General features: G+C 43.1%; 1 protein-coding gene across 3 annotated transcripts; it reads left to right on the plus strand.

Moving 5' to 3' along the window:
- The first annotated feature begins 123 nt into the window (after positions 1–123).
- Positions 124–18097, plus strand: LOC122175918 (inner centromere protein). 3 transcript variants are annotated; one of them, XM_042863964.1, is made up of 18 exons: positions 124–149; positions 350–414; positions 490–603; positions 956–1737; positions 3515–3566; positions 3732–3765; positions 7217–7295; positions 7737–7788; positions 8450–8567; positions 8654–8788; positions 10890–10999; positions 11397–11517; positions 12426–12548; positions 13026–13198; positions 13377–13464; positions 14274–14387; positions 15586–15745; positions 16352–18097. In XM_042863964.1, exons 1-18 carry the CDS (start codon positions 135–137, stop codon positions 16564–16566), a joined length of 2550 nt encoding a protein of 849 aa, XP_042719898.1. In that variant the 5' UTR covers positions 124–134; the 3' UTR covers positions 16567–18097. The 3 variants fall into 3 exon arrangements, with proteins under 3 accessions (XP_042719898.1, XP_042719887.1, XP_042719904.1); XM_042863953.1 differs by lacking the exon at positions 124–149 and having other exon boundaries at positions 278–414; XM_042863970.1 differs by lacking the exons at positions 124–149; positions 14274–14387 and having other exon boundaries at positions 278–414.
- The last annotated feature ends 1029 nt before the right edge of the window (positions 18098–19126 follow it).

Consider the following 19126-nt stretch of genomic DNA (forward strand, 5'->3'; position numbering starts at 1 on the left):
CCAAGTCCTCCACAACCACAGAGGCGGGCGAGCAGAAGAGAAGCAACTTTTGAGAGCGCCGCGCTCGCCTCCTGACCAATGAGGAGGGCGGGCGGCGGGGAGCGCGGCGGCGATAGGCCAGCGCGGCCGTCACGATGGCAGAGTGGGAGGTGAGCGTTAGATTTGAATTCCAGGCGGGCAGAGCTGCTGCGCGCGCGGCGGCGACAGTGAGGGGAGTGGGGTGAGGGCCGGGCATCGCGCGCGCAGGGGGCGGTTGGGGCTGAGGTAAGCCGGAGCGATGGCGATGGCAGCGGGCCTGGCGCGGCTGCCCGCGGCGTGCAATCAACGGCTGGCGGAGCTCCTGCGGCAGGTGGACGACGTCGACATGGTGTGGCTGGAAGAGATCCGCGAGGAGGCGGCCAGGATGTTCGGCAGGTAACTGTCCCCCCCGCCGCGCGCTCCTTCGCTCCCAACCGACGAACCCGCGCTGAGCTCTGCCCCTGCCCGCAGCCACTACAGTGACCAGCCGGAGCTGATGCCCAAGACGCCATCGCAGAAGAACCGGAAGAGGAGGAAGCGGCCGTCCGCGCTGCGGGGCGAGAGTCTGGAGCTGGGCAGGAGGAGGTAGGCCGTGGGCCCGGCCGTGAGGCGAGGCGCCCTGCCGCGGGGCCGTCGTGCTGCGAACCGTTCTGAGAGCTAGGGGTCCCGCCGCAGCAGCCCCCGCCGTGTTGCCGTTAAAGGCCTGCCTGTGCGCTGGCTCGGGGCGCTAGTAGCCTAGCGGCTGGAGCGCGCCATAGCGCGGAGGTGCCCGGATGAAAGCGCGCCCTACCTGAGAGTTAGTAATTGGAACTCGCGGCCGTTTTATGCCTTCTGTTTGCTTTATATAGCAACTTTCCGATCTGCCGGGGGGTGGCTTCCGTGGTTCTGGGCTGTTGCTGAATCCAGCGCTATGCTAACGTGCCGTCTCTATTGTTAGATTATCTAGAAGGAGGACTAACAACCTCAAAGCAGTGTCCTCTAAGCGATATTCTCAGCGACTCCAAAATAAAGAAGACTCAGCACCAGTCAGCACCGAGGCCCAAGAACTCTCAAGCCAAACTGTCTCTCAGCGGTTGACAAGATCCCAGGTTATAGCGCCTGCCGACTGCTCAGAGGTCCTTCCTGAACATCTAGGTGAAAGGGTAGTTCCCGTTGTAGAAATCAGTGTCTGCGATCGTGTTTCTGCTGAGTTTCAGTTCCAGAAGTGTACACCTGAACCAGCGGAGAACCACTCCACGAACCTCCCCCTGAGCTCAGATGACAAGTCTCCCGAGAAGAGCAGTGCTGCAGAATCACAGCATTTGCCTTCTGCATCTGAGCTCAAGGTCCCTCATACCCCAGAGGCAAAAGGTTCAGGAGAGCACAAGAGTGCGTTTAAGAAGACAGCAAAAGCAGCTAATACTACAGTTGTTTTAAGTGAAGAGCCTGGGCTGGAAGAGGTAGATGACTCTGCTCAGGTGCAAAAGCATAATGAGAGGGATGATAAAGAACCTCAGCATACAACAGATAGCCCAGAAACCCCTACAGGTTCTAGGCTAAGCCGTCGCTCTGTGCGCAGAAGTTTGATGGGCAAACCTTCCACGATTCGTAGAACCTCACTGGCAGAGAAATACTCACTGGCCCGCAAGAGGGAAAGCGCTATTCGGAAATCTATCGCCAGGACAGTGATCAAGCGTAAGGCGCCCCAAAAGTTATCTGTGTCCTCCAGTTCTGTGAATGGTAAGTTTGAACGCCACTGGATACGTGCTTTGCTCTGTTTTTGCTCATTTTGTCAGTGTATTGCATGAGACCACGGGTCTGGTGTTTGCAATGGGCAGGAATAAACACAGTGGCCAACCATCCTGCATGGTTGGATTCTGTGCCTGGAAAAGTTAATAGAAATGGGTAAGCCAACCCAGAGAACAGAAAATCAAAAGCACTGTGTGAGCTTGACCCTCAGCTGAACAAGATATGGTTGGCTACTTGAAATAATGCAAGAGAGGCGATCAGTCAATGGCTGTTCTTACTGCAAACTCCTTGTAGTATGTTGTGCAATCATACACAGCTTCTGAAGAAAGATGATGTTAGTGGAACTGGTTCTTTAGTTTGGGTGCAGCAGCTTAGCCAGATCTTAGATCTTTCTAGCTTAGACAGCCTTTCATTAAATGCCAGTGTTCTAACTGACTTTCTAGATACCTCTGTGAGCGGAGGAACCCAGATAACTGTTAACTAATGGTTGATAGCATATAAATTCAGCCTCGTATTTCACGTGAGAGAACATGATTAACATCTGAGTTTCTGTGGTGGATAGCTGGCAAAGTTCAAGTGGCATCTGGTAAATGGTTTTTTTTGTTGCTAGTAGTCCTTCAGGAGGAGTCTGGGCTCTGTCTTGTTTTAAAGAAAACAAGGTAGCTATTGTGAATTAGATGATATAATCTCTTCTGGAGCCCCTCCTTTGAGAAGGAATTTTGAGACTGATTAAAACAATCTTCTATGCTTAGTTTGCAATGCAAGTGGGTTTCTGCAAAGGATGAACGTCTGCTTGCAAAACAAGTCCTTGCAAAACAAGGTAAACTACCAGGGTCAGCACTTACTACAAAACAAGATTACTTCCCTTGAAACTGTCTGAATACTTTGTTCCATCCCAGGATCATTCTTCAGTCAATGGCCTTTAGGTCCCTAACACACTAACTCTGAAGGATACAAAGCAGCTTTTTCTCCCCAGTTTAAATGATTGGTCTGTGTTGTCTGGATTCCCTGGGAACCTTAAAGAGGACTTCATTTCTCTCCTTCTGCACTGTTTGACTTGACAGTTTTCTTGTCCAGTCAAAATTTCCAGGTGTAAGGAGAGAAACTGAGGTTCAGGCAGCTCCACTTGAGCTGAGTTTAATGTCTGAGCACACTGCATGGGTATTAATTGGCTGCATGGTATCCACCGTGTCTCTGATGGGTGGTGTCCTGTGCATCCAGCACATATTTGCGTTTCCTTTGATAACGCTAGCGTAGAAATTTAGGAGCAGACTTCATACTTCTGTAACGTCTGTCTGCATTTACCCCCCTCAGTCTGAGGCGGCATATCCATCTTATTAATTATTAACAGCAGTTTCCAGCCTGTGTTGGTACTTAAAAGCTAACTACCACTGAGCTAGCTGGAATGTGTAACAGGGAGCAGCACTGTGACTGTAAATAATGCTGGTTTCTGCTACTGCTAGCATCTGATCGCGGCCCTGCAAGATGAATCTGGGCCCAAGCCTAGCCACTCTTAATGTAAACACATTGAATATCACTTTTAACTCATCTGCAATTGAAAACAGTTCTCTTATATTAAAATTGCGGGCAATGCTTTTTTTCTAGTGCTACTTGGGGATATTAAGCTGCCTTTGCTTGTAGTGGCATGCATTTGAATTGCAGGAGGTAACCCAGGAGGCAGAGCAGAGGAGTCTTGAGAGAATCTCACAAAGAGTCTTGGCTTGTGCCTTACATTATAGTTTTGGCACCCTTTTTTCTTTTCCTCTAGGCTCGGGTTCTGAAGAGGTGCCAGAAGATGAAGAAACAGTTGTCAACACTGGGTGAGATTACTTTCAAGATATTTTTTTTATCCTTAATATCATGCTCTTTTTTTTTTTTTTTCCCCTCCAGTTGAATTCTTGATGTAAAATGCTTGTGGATAACAAGTCATTTCATAGTTTCCTCAATGTTATTAAATGTGGCTATCTTTCTAATTCTTTTTCTAGACCTCCTCCTGTACCTCGTACCCCTCCGAAGCTGGTAAGTTTTGACAAGGATTTAAAAGCATTTCTGTTTGTGTGGACTCATGACCAAAATATGTTGGATGTATCTCTCATACGTTGCTGGGAAATCAGGGAGTTGTGACCACATACAGTCAGATTCAGACCACTTGAATAAAGAAGACGTAGGGCATTCAGCTCAGCCACGTGCATGACCCTATACATAGCCTACACAGTTCTGGTGAACAGACTGGAGAAAAGTCTGATTCTGTTTTGATCAGTTTTCCAGAATTGTCAAAATTAAAAACACTGAAGTTTTTGCTCAGAAAATGAGTGCATGTGACTTGAAGTTTATTTCTATATGGTGTTACAAGCTTGGATGCTTCCCAGCCAAGGCTAGTTTGGAAAATAGCATTATCTGTCAGCTTACATAAGAATGTTTAAATGCAAGCATTTTAGTGATGTGAGTGATTGATTGCATTCAAGCATCATTTACACTGTTGGAGCAGGTCCAGAGGAGGGCCACAGAGATGATCAGAGGGCTAAAGCACCTCCTCTTTGAGGACAGGCTGAGAGTACTAGGGTACTTCAGCCTGGAGAAGGGAGAGCTCCAGGGAGACCTCATTCTGGTCTTCCAGTACCTGAAGGGCACCTACAGGAAAGTTGGGGAGGGACTTTTTTGAAGGGCGCGTGGTGACAGGACAAGGGGTAATAGCTTAAAACTGGAAGAGGGTAGATTTAGACTAGATATTGGGAAGAAATTCTTTACTGTAAGGGTGGTTGCCCAGCAAGGTTGTGGATGCCACCTCCGTGAAAGCATTCAAGGCCAGGCTGGATGGGGCTGTGAGCAACCTGCTGTGGAGAGAGGTGTCCCTGCCTATAGCAGGGGGCTGGAATTAGATGATCTTAAAGGTCCTTTTCAACCCAAACCATTCTATGATTCTGAGCACTGAATTCAGTCCTTGGTATTGCTGGCATTCAGAGTGGAGGCCTGCTTTCTTTTTGTGGTTTCGTAGCCCTTTATTTTTATGAGAATTCAATCCTCAATTCATATCAGACTGTTAAATAAACTTCTTACAATTCAGAACAGTTTTTTTAGTTGGGCAGAGTTGGTACACTACTGCTATTCCTGTATTTCTAAAGCTCTTCTGACCTTTTCACTAGTCCTACAGATTACTGAAAGGTTGTCAGTTTGTCTTAAGACGACGACAGAAATTCGTAAATATCACTCAGGTCAAAACATATCCCTCCACAGCTCACACTGCCCTTACGAGGAAGAAATCCCAGGATTATGTCAGTGTTTTGTTGAGAATCATTTTCAATAGGCAAAGGCTGAATTAATGGAGCAGACCTCTGTGGCATTAGAACTTTTGTAAGCAAGGATAGGTTTACATGTGCTTTTATGCATGTACTTTTTGGTAGATCTGCAAAAGTTCAAGTGAATTCAGTTCTTGTAGTGCCTGTGGATTTTAGCTTGACTGAGTTTCAGTTGTGCAAAAAGGTTACAGTGGCAATATGAAGAAGAAAAAAAAGGAACTGACTGCTTTGCAGATCTGCGAGTGGAGTATCTGTATCTTTTGCTTCTCTACCCTGATGAACTTACAAATGCAATCTAGTCATATGGTGTAGTTGATCTATCCTTAATCCTCATGTTTTATTTTATACTGCTGCTGACAAGAGTGGGATTTTATAACCCCTTTGTATGGTAACTGTTGTGTCACAGCCTGAACCACCGATAAAGCTCCTGAGGAAAGGACCCAGTCAGCCCTGGGAGCACAGGTGAAGGCAGTTCAGCTGTGTGACAATAAGGGGTAGAGCCTGGCTGCACCTCTCAGACCTCATTTAAGGGCTGACTGCCACTGGGGAAGGATCTCTGGTTGGAGATCCCCCCCTTGGTGAAGCTTTTCCCTGCGAACCTGGAATCTTTTGATACAGGTGAGCAATCTTCTTCCCTTCCTTTATAGCACCTTTCTAACTGTTCGGTGCTTCTGTCATCACATCTCTATTGTAATGCCTTTCCCATTGTATTGGTTGGTCCAATTGCTACATTGTTCCGCTCTTAAGCTGTCACCAGGTTACCTTATCTATCTGTCTGCCCTTTTCTTAGCAGACTGGGTTTGGTTCCTGGCAATCTTCTTTGTGACCTGTAAGCAGCACGAAAACATCAATACTCAGCACTCTTTGCAGAAAATAAAATGTCTTCATGTGCTCCTGTAGTCAAAGATAATACCTTTATACGTGCTGTTACTTAGAGATCAGCTTTTTCTCAGTCCTGCTATCAGATTAATCAGATCTTTGTGCTTCTGCTGGCCCCCAAGATGCTTCCTATACCTAGCCTTAAGATGAAACTCTAAAGAAGCATTTGTTGAGTATAAAGTTTCCGGGCTTCATTTTAACTTTTCTTCCTAAATCCTTTGTTGCTGACAGCCTACCTGCTAGCCAAAGTAGATTTGAGGAGTGGAATTAATATTTGTATTGCTAGTTACAGTGTAGATTTTGAATGCCATTACCTGTTCTCACAGACATATTGCACCATTATCACAGCAGAAGTAAATGTGTATCTGTAATGCCAAGGAAGGCAGACAGCAGTGTGTATCGTATTCATAATGGAAATACATAAATCTAGGAAATGAGCTGTTTGTTTTTGCCATCTTAATCTTTCAGCATTGCTAAGTTGAGCATTGTCTGATTCTTTGCCAGAACTCCAGCAAGCATAAACAGATTTCAAAGTGGGAATGCTTTTTGTCCTTAATAGGCTCAGTTTGTTCAGTTTAAATAGTCAGTTCCCCACTGCTGATATTCACACTGTGCATTAACATCTGTGCTTCTACTGATGGCATCAAGGGATTTTCCAAGATGGCATCCAAAGCTGTATTTTTCATAGCTGGTGGTTAGGACTTTACTCTGGATGCTGGTACCAGTACTCTGTAGTAGTATTGTACTCCCTGGTTATATTTCAGGCAGGGTCTGTGCTGGTATGACATGATTTCAGGGTCCAGGGAATGGCAATGAAGTTGGTGAGGGGACCAGAACACATCTTATGAGGAGCAGCTGAGGCAACTGGGATTGTTTCCTCTAGAGAAGAGGAGGTTCAGGGGAGGCCTCGTTGCCCTCGACAAGCTGTGGAGGTTGTGGTGAGGTAGGGGTTGGCCTCTTCTCCCAGGTAACTAGCAATAAGATGAGAGGGAATGGCCTCAAGTTGTCTGAGTGGAGGTTCAGGTCGGATATCAGGAATAACTTCTCTGAAAGAGTGGTGATGCTCTGGCACAGGCTGCCCAGGAAGGTGGCTGTGTCACTGTCCCTGGAGGTGTTCAAGAAATGTATAGATGTAGTACTGAGGGACATGGGTTAGAGGGCAACATTGTGGTAGGTGGATATTTGGACTAGACAGATATCTTAGAGATCTTCTCCAACCTTAATGATTCTGTGATTTTATGAATAGTTTGTTCCTGTGCAAGGATTGCATTGAGACCCATCTGTTTTTCCTACAGGATTTCCAAGGCCTGCGGATGTCACTTCGCTCTCAGACTGTCAAAAGAAATGAACAGCAGCAGGAGACGAGCAACAACGGTAACTGCCAGAGGCTTTCCGTGGCACTATTTTAAATAGTTATGACTTTGGGAGGCTGGAAAGCTTGAAAGACTGGCTAGTCAATTTGAAAGCCCAATTTGGAAGGCAAGGATTTGTTTCAAGAGATTAACAGTTAGGAAACTCTGTGCTGGACTTGTCATTTCCACCCTGGGAAGTGCATGGAAATGGTCTGTGATGTAATGAAGATATAAAGTTATGTGTTCTCAGGTTGAGGGAGAACCTTTATTTTCTGTTTCTAGGTTTGTATGACACTGGTTATTTTTGAAAGCAGGAAAGGTCCTGCTATGTGTAATGCATGGCAGGTGGGCTTTTTTTCCTATTTTGCCTGGAGAGAGCTATTAAATTTGTTATGTGCTTTCAAAGCTGTCTTGGAAGGGGTTGTTTGGCCAGAACTAACTGTTTAATGCTTTTTTCTTTCAGAATGTGACTTAAGTAAGAGTGAGAAGACCCAGGAACCACCCCAAAGTGCCAGGTATATTTATAGAATCATTTAGATTGGAAAGTGCTTGTGGTGATCTGTAATCCAGTCTCTTGTTCAAAATGAGTTCAACATAGAAACACTGTTAAATGGTGTAGTGGCAATGCTAAGTCATGGCTTGAACCAGTGATTGAGCACCTGGTGGGAAGGCAGGGCCAACCCAGGGGGGTTCAGCTACATGGAATGCATCTGAGTGACTGGAAGAGGTGGAGCCAGGATCCACCCCTTCCCAGACCTCATTTAAGGCTTGGCAGTGGTGGCAAGGGGATATCATCTGGAGATCCCTGCTTAACTGAGGGCCTTACAAGCCTTCTGAAGTAAGCAATTACTTTCTCTTATTTCTGTGACATCTGGGTGGATTCTCACTTGCTGCAGCCTGGGACCTTGCTGCTCTGTTGTCTTATTGTACTTTCTGTTGCATTACGAATGGCTTCAGTGACTTGTGAATATGAAACTTTTGTAATAAGTTTTCTCTCTCTACAAAAAGATGATTTATTTTTTATCTTCTACCACATTAGGAATTTTTACTGGATAACTATTTGAATATACTCCACCACCTTTTAATCTAGGATAGTTTTATGACTTTAAAAAAAAACTTGAATTTGGGACAAACAGGTGTTTGCAGTGTGTGGTAAGTTGCATGTTTTTCTCACAGGAGAAAGACAAGTTACAAGAGAGCTGTGGATCAACGCTATGACACCCAGCAAGCAGAAGATGGAGGGCTTTCTCCTCAAAGAAAAAAGACTCCATCTCCTCCATGTCCAGCCAGCAAAGTAAGATCCTTTTAACCCTGATGTACTTCAGCAGGAACTGTTTCTTACTGAGACTCCTGCACATAATTTTTTTATTGTTCTCCTAGGTTGTACGGCCTTTCAAAACATTTTTGCACACTGTGCAAAAGAATCAGCTCCTCATGACCCCAACCTCTGTGGGGAGAAATGGAGTAATAAAGTCTTTTATCAAGTACAACACTCCTCTCCAACATGATCCCAAGGTAAGGCACGACTGTCGAAGCTACTAGAAGATGGCCTAAAGAGTGTCCAGGTTAAAGCACAGACACAAAACAAACCTTCCCACCCGTGTTAAACTAAGGAACAATTTCAAGCTTCCTGTTTAGATGAACTAAGTAAAGTTGTGAGTAGTCAACTTCCTGAAGATTTCTAACTCAGGCTCTAATCTTTATTTCTATAGCATTTCTCTGTGGTTTTAACAACTAACAGGGGAAGAGAAAGTGGTTTTCACTTCCCAGTTATTTCCAAGAGGATTCTGAATACTGCAGTTTCAGTGCATATAATTGAAGCCTGTAGATTCTAAGTTTCACTTCTAGGACTCTTCTGATGAGTGAGATCTTTGCAAGTCCCTCTTAAATCTAAGCTGCTGATATTCTGAGGTCTATCAGATCTTTGGAGCTCCTTGTAGGAAGAAACATGAGCCTATCTTGAATTGAAGACTGCTGTGTCAGCGAGACAAGTATGCTGGTATCTACACAAGATCTAGTACAAATATCAAGGGAGTGTAATTGCAGCAACCAGCTATTAGCAGAGATGGATTGCATGCTTTTCCTGTTTGCAGGTGGATGCTGTTAACTGTGCATTATCACTGTGAAGCTTGTAGCATCAATAGGAGAAGCTCCTGCATGCCAAATAGAAGGATTTTGAGTGGACTTAAGATGTTCTGATCCTCCGTTTTCAAATGGAGTTGGTTTCCTGTGCTCTATTTCTGTAGAACTGTTTGGGCACTCTAACAGCATTAGTGAGGACAGGAGCAAAGCTTCATTGATGCACTGAAAGATGAGCTAGAAACTAGCATGGCAAGCACCGATTGCTCTTACTACTTATGCTCAACAACTTGCCTCCAGAATAAGGTAGTTCTAGGGCTTGTTTTTGCTTTCAGGAAGGCTGGAGAAGGAGAGGAGGGCATACTGCAGAAACCAATCTTCTTGTGCCTGTCCTGTATCTTGGCAACCTAACACCTAAACTTCCATGTGTTGTTTAAAGCTCTCGTGGTTGTGATGCTTAGAGAGTCTTGTGCCAGAAGCCTATCATTAGGAAGTAGCAAAATAATCAGTCTTTTATCTGACTGGTGTTCCTACTGACATTAGTGTTTGTGTTGGCAAAGGAGCTGATGTGATGAGAAAAGAGTCTTTCCTACTAATCCTTTGTTGCTGTGATTTCGTTGGAAGTTATATTTCAGGTTTTGTTCCAGTGCAGGCAACTTCCACCTTAGGACTTTCTCTGTATAGGGGCTAAACACCACTAAATAACAAAAGAACAGTAAGATACAATTGTAAATTTTAAATTAATCAGTTGGAGACTAATAACTACCAGTCTCAACGTGGAGCTCAGCATGAAGTAACCAATCATTTGAATATTTGACCCTGCTTATCAGTACGGTACTTGAACTGAGGCTAGAGGTGTCGTAATTAGGCATTTGCAATATACAGTCTGGTGTTAAATTAGTGTATCTTAATGTTTTTGCTATGATTGTAGTGGTGGTGGCTCTTGCTCTTGTAATTGACAGTATACTTCAGGTTGAGTTAGCTGGATTGTTCAGTAAAATGGAAAAAATCCCCTGCGTTTCTGGGTAGGTGCTGTACAGGGCCAACTGTGCAGCAAACGTGGCTGCAAGCACTCTGTTTAAATGGTGGTGGTTTACCAAGAGATAAAGCTTTGTGGGAAGCAAAGAAGCCAGTGAGAGCTCTGAGCTGAAGTAAGCAATGTGTTTCCTAGAGTACCATCTGTTCCCATCACTTGCTGCAGGAAGTTAATATTGTTGCCAAGCATTAGCACTGCTTTTTTGGTTCTCTTTACCAGTTAAATCACAGTGTTGTCTGTCTGCAAACTCTGTGAAAGCTGTCTGGACATTAAGAGCTGATGCTTCTGTTTTAACATCTCAGCTTCTTCTCGTGCTCTCAAGGATTAACGCTGTTGCATTGTGTCCATTGCATCTGTTCTCAGATGTCCATGACCACAGACCTGAGGTCTGTTTCAGGCTTATTACCATGGTGTTATATCTGGGTCTTTACCTCAATCTGGGTAGGCTAAGGTGGAAAGGAACTCTGTCATATGGTATAGTCACATTTCAATTCATCTTAGGAAAAGGAGAGACAAAAACTGCAGGCTCTGAGAAAGAAGGAAGAGGCTGAGCAGTTGAGAAAACAAAAAGTGGAGGAAGAAAAGAAACGGCGACTGGAAGAGGCAAAGTTGTGAGTATAAGCGTTCTGTCTCATCTGCACTGTTCTCTCTGGGCCTGTTATGTCCTGTGTCAAGGCCGTTTATCTTGCAGGCTCCATATATGCAGCAGAAATTCTTGTTGGTTTGCTCTCACTCTAAAAACAGTATTGGATCTCACAGTATCTATCCAAAATGCTACTAAGAAACTTAACACTTTTAGTTGAGTGCTTCTTTGATGCTTCTTTAGCTTTTTGCTTCAAGCTCTCTGCCGTGGAGTTTAAAAATATTGCCAATTTTTAAACAGTTTGCTTAATTCATTGGCTATAACACAGCTCTAGATGTGTGTCTGCTTTATTGGAGTCTTTTTGAGGTCTGTGGTAGGAACTCATCTAGCTGGATGCACTGACAACATTGGGCTGTGTCCTGCAGGAGGCGTGAAGAACGCCTGCGTAAAGTGCTGCAAGCTCGGGAGCGGGCAGAGCAATTGGAGGAAGAGAGGAAAAGGCGCATTGAGCAGAAGCTAGCTCTGTTTGATGAGAAGACAGAGAAGGTAAGGAGCATCCTACTGAGAGCTTACTGGTGAGAATAATCAATATTGAAGCAGGTGATGCTATGTGAGCGTGCCTTCCAGAAAGAGGAATGAAGGCTGCTGAAATTCAAAGAATGGCCATTTAAATAAAGATGTTTCTAGAAACATTGCTCTTAGTGATACTCAGTGACTTCCTTTTTCTTGGTTACAGCAAGTGGCAGGTAAAACTTTATTTTCTAGAGTTATGAATTTAAATGTGGTTTAATAGGGCTTTATTAGATGGATAGGAAAATGACTTCAAATAGATAAAGGCAACCTAATCATTTTATCTATTTGAAGTTGTTCTCTGTTCTGATTAACAGATGAAGATGTGAAAATAAGCATATTTTCTCCACACCTTTTCTGGTATCTCAGATCTTCAGACTGTTCACGTATGTGACCATAATGTCCTTCGTCTTTGCTTTCAGCATTTCCATCTGCCTTATTGATTTCCTGCTTCTTAGAATAAATTCTTATGGCTTTTATAGTATTAGATTTCTACTTCCAGAATAGAATTTGTATCTTCCTGCACAGATGCAGGAGAGGATGAAGTTGCGAATACCGTCTCCTTGGAAGCATTCAAGGCCAGGCTGGATGGGGCTTTGAGTACACTGGTCTAGTGGGAGGTGCCCCTGCTTATTGCAGGGGGTTGGAACTAGATGATCTTAAAGGTCCTTTCCAACCCAAACCATTCTATGATTCTAAGAAGATTGCCTTTTAAAATAGAGCATAGATCTCATCGACTCCTAGCGGCAAAAACAAAAATATGGAAGTCTGTTTCATAAGAGGATGGGGGCTTTGTATTCTTAAGACATACTACCACAGTAGTTCACACACAGAAGGTTGTCCAGCCTGAAATGTAAGTCTTCATCCAGCTGTGTGTGCTTTAGGTGCGGGAAGAGAGACTGGCAGAAGAGAAGATAAAAAAGAGAGCAGCTGCCAAGAAAATGGAAGAAGCGGAGGCCCGGCGCAGGCAGGATGAAGAGGCCAGAAAGCAAAAAGCACTGCAGCAGGTTTGTGCTGCAGCCCATCTTATTGTCCAGCATACAGTTAAAATAGCTGCAGTTTGCTGTGGTCTTTGTAAGCAAGGAATGCAGGAATGCTGAGATGAGCCACCTCAGTGAAAATTGGGGTGAAGAGACTGTTTTCAAAGCTCTCCACAGCACTGTGCTTCTAGCACTATGCTGTGAGCTGCTAGTGATGTTTGTAACCTGCATGTCTTCTTCTTACTGAAGACCTTCATTTATAAATTAGTTAACCTTGTCTATTGGAGCATGGTGGCTATTGGGCCATTTAGGATACATGGTGGTAGAGAAAGGATAGTGTAGAAATAGCTGAAATGCAGGAAGGCAGTGGGGCTGTAGCTTTTTGTTTCATTGCTGTGTTGTGATATATGCCAAAAACTTATGTCAGATGAGATGATCCTGATTCTTTCTTCTGGAGCCTATTCTTGTACAATGGGGAGTAATTAGTTGCCTTCTGCTTAACAGGAGGAGGAGGAGCGTCGGCACAAAGAGCTAATGCAGAAGAAGAAAGAAGAGGAGCAGGAACGTGCCAGGAAAATTGCTGAGCAGAGGCAGGCAGAACAGGAGAGAGAAAAACAACTGGCTGCAGAGAGAGAGCTGGAGAGGAAGAAGGAGCAAGAGAGGATTCAGGCAGAAAAGTAAGATAATATCCATTTATGTACCACATTCTGTGTGGGGCCTTTTAAAAGCAGTAGAAATGCAGGCCTAAGCACTGATGAGCTGTTTTGCACTGGGCACTTCTGACAATTGTGGGTTACTTCACATTTTAAAGATACCCATTTATTGAGTGCAATAATCCATTGCCTTGGTTCTCAGGCAACGTGAACAGCAAGAGAAGGCAGCTCGCCTGCAGAAGGAAGTATTGGCTGCTAAAGAGCAGCTCCAGAAGGAGACAGAGAAAAAAGTAAGTAGATGTGGCTCTGACTTCTGTAGCCCCTTACTGTTTGGAGTGGTTGGGCTATGAAGTTAAGAACCCTGATGAGTGTACTACTTTGCTTCTGATCTTGAGCTAACGTAAAGTGCTTTTGGTCCAGTCACTTCTCTGTCCACTTCAGTGTGAACAGAAGATGTCCTTTTTGTCTGGATATCTGTCCTTTCTTCTTACTCTGCTGCTAACACATACTGAAGTTTTTGGCTCTTCTTGTGCTTTGCCCGGGTGTACTGTACTGTGCTTGATATCAAATAATGATCCCAGGTTTTTTCAGAAACAACGTCCCAATTTTATGTTGTATACTTTCAGACAAAACAGAAGTACAGACTATAGAGTTCTGCAACAGTAATTCTCACATAGATTAACTAAACAAGCATCTTTGTTCATGGTTCATTGTTCACTGGCAGCAGATATCCAGATAGGACAGGATATCTGCTGCTCCTACAGGAGCTGAATTCCTTAGTGCTGATCCCTATGTACCCAGGAAGGTTCTCATCCTGTCTTTTAGCTTCATGAAGGTGGTAAACCCAGTACAACTTGTCTGAGATTAGGTGGGATTTGTCTCAGCCTGTACCGTTTGAGTTAGCAGTCTCTCTGTTTCCTTTACATCCAGTAGGAAGGACTAAAAATGTGTAAGGTCAGATTTCTTTTGGCTTGTTCTGGATGGGATCTTTAGATATATTTTTTTTTTTGTATGTCAAAATTGTGGATCCTTGAGTTAACCCCATGGGTTAGTAGTTAATAAGGTAAACTTAAATTCACTTTTGACATCGGCTTGCCAGAAGGAAGAGCAGTTGCTAGCAGAGATGAAGAGGCAGGAGCAAGAACAGAAGAAACAACCAGAGGAACAAAAAGCTAAAGATGTAGCCCAAACACAGCACCTAGAAAACAAAGAGGTAACTGCTCTCTGGTGAAATTTCTGTAAGGGATCGCATCGGAGAACTTAGATTCCAGCACTGGCACGCTGTTACTATGAGCCATAGTTCCTCCTTTTTTTGTCTTAATTCCCTTTTAGTAATGAAGGGATGCTGTAAACTCTTTCCTTAGTTACCTGAGGTCAGCTCCTGATGGCCTTGAGTACTTAAATGCTTTCGGGTACTGACAAGGAGGGAAGGGAAGCAGCAAATATATTCTAGGATTCTTCTAGCTGTCAGAATAAGGCAGTGGCTGTTTATGTTGCCTTGCCTTCTCTAAACTTGCTTAAAATACTGAACCTTGGAGGCAGTAGATAAACTGAGATAGTTGTATTTAATCTCAAAACTGCAACCAGCCACAGGATGGCAGCAGAGTGCGTGGAATAGTATTGCATTTGTGCTGCACTGCCAGTGAAACGTGAGATTATGTTGGGGATGAATATACACAGTGAACATAAAAGACAAATAAATACATGGGTCTTTATCTCCTTGCAAAGCTATATATTTTAATCTTTAAATGCAAAGCAAACAAAATGTAAACTAACAGTAATGTATATAGAGCCATGAAAAAAAGCATGTTGAGGGGAGCAAAACTGTTTCTAGCTCTTGCTTGTCTTTCTCATTAAGAACTGACTTTAAGTTTCATGGTTGGTGAAATTTGCTGTTTCAAGTTTTTTTTCTCAACTTGCATTTTTCTCAGTCTTACTGTTCCCATCAAAATTATAATAGAGTTTATTCTGAGATGGTCATTTCCTGTACAAGATAATATTTTGTTTAATGCTATTAAATGCCAGGGTGTTAAGCTGTGAAGTACTTATAGGACGTCTCTTAGCTCCAGCTTTGAGGATGTGACAACTCTATTAAAGTTCCTGATTTTGAGGGAAACTGTTGTATCTGTATTAGGATGAGTGTATTGCTGGCTTACCTATGTCATAATTAGCCACTTAAGTGGCCTAATTAAACAAGAGAAGGCAGTACAAAGTCAAAATGGGGTCAAAACTTTATAATTTGGGTGAAGCTCTTTGACCAAGACTTCAGAATTGTCAAATTTTAGGTTTCTAAATCATGCGGTACAGCAAGGGAGAACACCGAGATACTGTAAGCTACAAGCATCTCATGACAACTTGGAAATGTAGCAATACTACTGCATCTAACATCTGACAATATGTTCATCTTCTAGAATTCACCTGCCTGCAATTCATACCAGATGACTCCCCAGTACCATAAAGATCCAAAGCCCCCCAAGATAAATCCAAATAACTATGGAATGGATCTGAACAGTGATGATTCTACTGATGATGAAAGCCAGCCTCGCAAACCCATCCCGGCCTGGGCCAGTGGTACGTGTTAGCAGGTTAAAATCTGTCCTGAAAGACTCCAGCTATCCCTGATGCAGCTTTGTTCCAGTGGATGACAGTGGTTATAAGATTTATCCTTTTCTGTCAATTGGGAGCTTCATGGAGCAGCACTGGGGAATAATGCTCTTTTAAACCACCTTAACACTGCTGCTAGTGTCATTTTGCCAGTGTAAGTGTAAGAATTATGAACTGCTGCTCTGAATTGCACTTTGAAGTGTGCTTGACCGTGTAGTCTACAGAAGCTGGCTGTTGTTCTGCTTCTGAAATACTTTCATTATTTTCTGCTATTCCGCCTATCCCTAAGAGACTAAGAAGTTAGTGTGGAAGCTGACTGTACCTGTAGGAAGAAAAGCTGAGAAACCTTGTCCCTTCCTGGCCAGAACTCAGTGCGTTCTCTCCCATCAAGGAACCTGTGCTAAAGCTTTAGGCATAATCAAAGTGCTTTAAAATGTCACATGTTACAGGAGTTTTTCATGGTGCAGTATTTGTGCGATTAGAAACAAAGGGAGCAGGGACACACAGCATACGGTCTACATAGCAATTTCAGTGACAGAAAGTAATGGTAACTCTAATCTTTTGTTTCTGCAGGGAATCAGCTTAGCCAAGCAGTAATTCGCCAGTACTACAACCCTCCCAATGTTGATGCACTCTTTGGGACAATCGTAAGCCCCAAGTTGGAGGACATCTTTTACAAAAGCAAACCACGCTACTTCAAGCGCACCAGCTCTGCTGTGTGGAACTCCCCACCGTTTCCAGGTGCCAAATCGGTTCTAGGTCTGCCATACAGCCTGAAAAAGTACTGAGGTGGACAGTAGCTGTCTCCTGTGGAGCAATAACATGCATTTTTCTCTCTCTAAATGAGAAGAGAGTTACTATTCAGTATCCCTAAATCTTTAGGCACCGGCATTGAATAAATGTCAACTCTGACTGGGTCTCTTGCATTTTCTATTTTGGAGCCTTGTTTTCTTACCACTGAGCGAAGTTGCAGGCTTTGGGGAGATCTTGCTTCTGAACAGGGCATCTCCTGTTTCCTTCAGCTTTAAGATGCATTCTCATGACCTGTAAGTCTAAATCTTTGCATCATCTCAAGCAAGTGTGATTGTTCTCTTCAGCCAAGCAGGCCTGGCAGCTGATGCATGCAGTAGAGAAAGGTATGTTAGTGCTGTTCCTGCCTCTCTGTGGCTGAAGCCAGAATATTGTACAGCTAATGACCACTGCACGCATCTTGAGTCAAGTCCAAAGCACTACTGATGTCCTTAAGAATAAAGATCTTAGCAGCCATGGTCTTCATCTCCTGCAAATTGCAAAATAATTTGGTTTGGTTTTCATTAGTATGCTCTACGTCAACACCAAATACATTTATGTGCATGAGCTATATTGATGATGATGTTACTGCAGCTCAGGAGGAAATATTCTGAGGATTTTAATGACCTTTCTTCTGCTGTTAGAGAGAGAGAGGTGACTCTGGAGTTAACCATGTCTTCAGGAACACCCAGACTGGCATAAGTAATCTTTGTACTTCTGGCAGCCTCTCAAATAAATTATACAAAGGTCCGGGTATTTTTTCTCTAATTTAAATTCCATGTTTGTGGCAGATTGGATTAAAAGAATGTTTTTATTTAGCTTTAATCCTTGTCTTGCTCTTTTCTCCCCTTAGATATTTCACTTAGTCAGCATCAAAGCTGGTTTTATTTTTAAGCCTTCACTTTGCACTTCTTGTTCAGTAAAGCAATGTCAAAAGAGTTTCCTCATAACAGCAAAATATGAGCTCAGAATTTCAGCTCCAAGATCTCTTGGTGTTCTAGTCTACAAGTTTCTGCATAGAGAGAACAGAAGTCCCAGTAGGGCAGTGACATTTTTCAAGGAAACAGTTACATAAATTTCTATAGGTTGCTGTGGAAATCTGTCTTCTGCAAAGTAGGCAAAATATATGGTTCTTACCTCAGAATCATCTTTTTTTGGGGGGGCTTGATTTTAAAGAGGGTGAGTATTCATGGCTGCAACTTCAGTCAGTAGACTGAGAGCACTGTACATACAGCTTGGTCGCTGAGAAAAAAATACCCCTGGAGATTATGTAACATGTAAGGAGTATTTCCTTGTGCTTTAGCTGTCCTTCAAATAGATACCTTTAAAATGTGTTTTTATACTTATAACATCTGTCAGTTTTGTATTTGCTATTGATGAGTGCGTTCTGTGAAATGATTGTGCTTTGATAAATGTTCAGTAGATTGAATTTTGTACTATCATCTTAGAATGAGGAATGCTTACTGAAATGACAAACAGTTGAATGCTATCTGAATGTCTGACAGCTTGATAAAACTGAAGTCATCTCTGGTTCTTGTCTGGACTCATCATGGCTTTTTTTTAATTATTATTTATAAAAAGTACAGTATTTTGGAACCTGTCCCTCTGGGTTGTGTTTTGCACTGTTTCCTTGAGATAAACACATGTTGTCTGTGAAGAAATTCCTCATACAGCAGAAAAGACTCATGCTTTGATAAACAGGCGGAATTTGCTGAGCAGTTTACTGTTGTTTTGTTTCTGGGAACTGGAAAGAAGCCTGTTTGTTATGATGATAGATTCCCAGAAATACATTCCTGTAATTCACAGCAATATATATCTCAAGCCTGTGATCCTGTTAGTTTGTAGAGGCAGGCAAGTCATATCTGTGGAGAGGATTACACAGGAGATGTAATACAGGAAGGGTAAGGTGATATTCTCCATCACAGAACTGAGGGGCAGGCTCAGGATTTGAGGACAGTGTCAGCCTAAATCTCCCACAGTCTAAGGAATGTAAGTGCCCTTGAGATACTGGAATATTTCCCATTACCTATCAGTTTATTACTTGTCTGACAAATCCAAAAGAGTGGGTAGGGCAGCTGTTAATGTTCTTTCTAGCCACACTGAATGTTATGGACACCTTTGTGAACAAGGGATACTGGCAATTTAAAAAGCCAAACAAAAAGTTAAGAAAGCAAATTATTGGCAAAGAGAAAAGTCACTTCCAGTCTTCACAGACCACTTAAACTTTGTAAGAAAGATAGCATCTTCACTGATTTTATTTTATTTTTTTTTTTTTTTTTACCATTCTGTCTTTACAATGATGCGGTTCTGACCTTGACAAGAACCCAAAGTAAGCAAAGGATTATTACTGAGCCATTTTTACTCTTCTAGCACTAACTTCATCAAAATCATCTGAGTTTTGCTTCCCTCAGATACTTCAGACTCATCGTTGAAGGTAAGCAGCGTGTGACCTCTTGCAAACTTCTACAAGTAAGTAGAGAAAGCAGCTAGCTCTTCTGAGATAAGCGATTGCAGTTCAGTTTTGCTTAGAACAACTGAGCAGAGGGGAAGGAGAGGGGC

The sequence above is a fragment of the Lagopus leucura genome, unplaced genomic scaffold (assembly GCF_019238085.1).
Source record: "Lagopus leucura isolate 7727_CA_CO unplaced genomic scaffold, USGS_WTPT01 Super-Scaffold_1, whole genome shotgun sequence".
Lineage (NCBI taxonomy): Eukaryota > Metazoa > Chordata > Aves > Galliformes > Phasianidae > Lagopus > Lagopus leucura.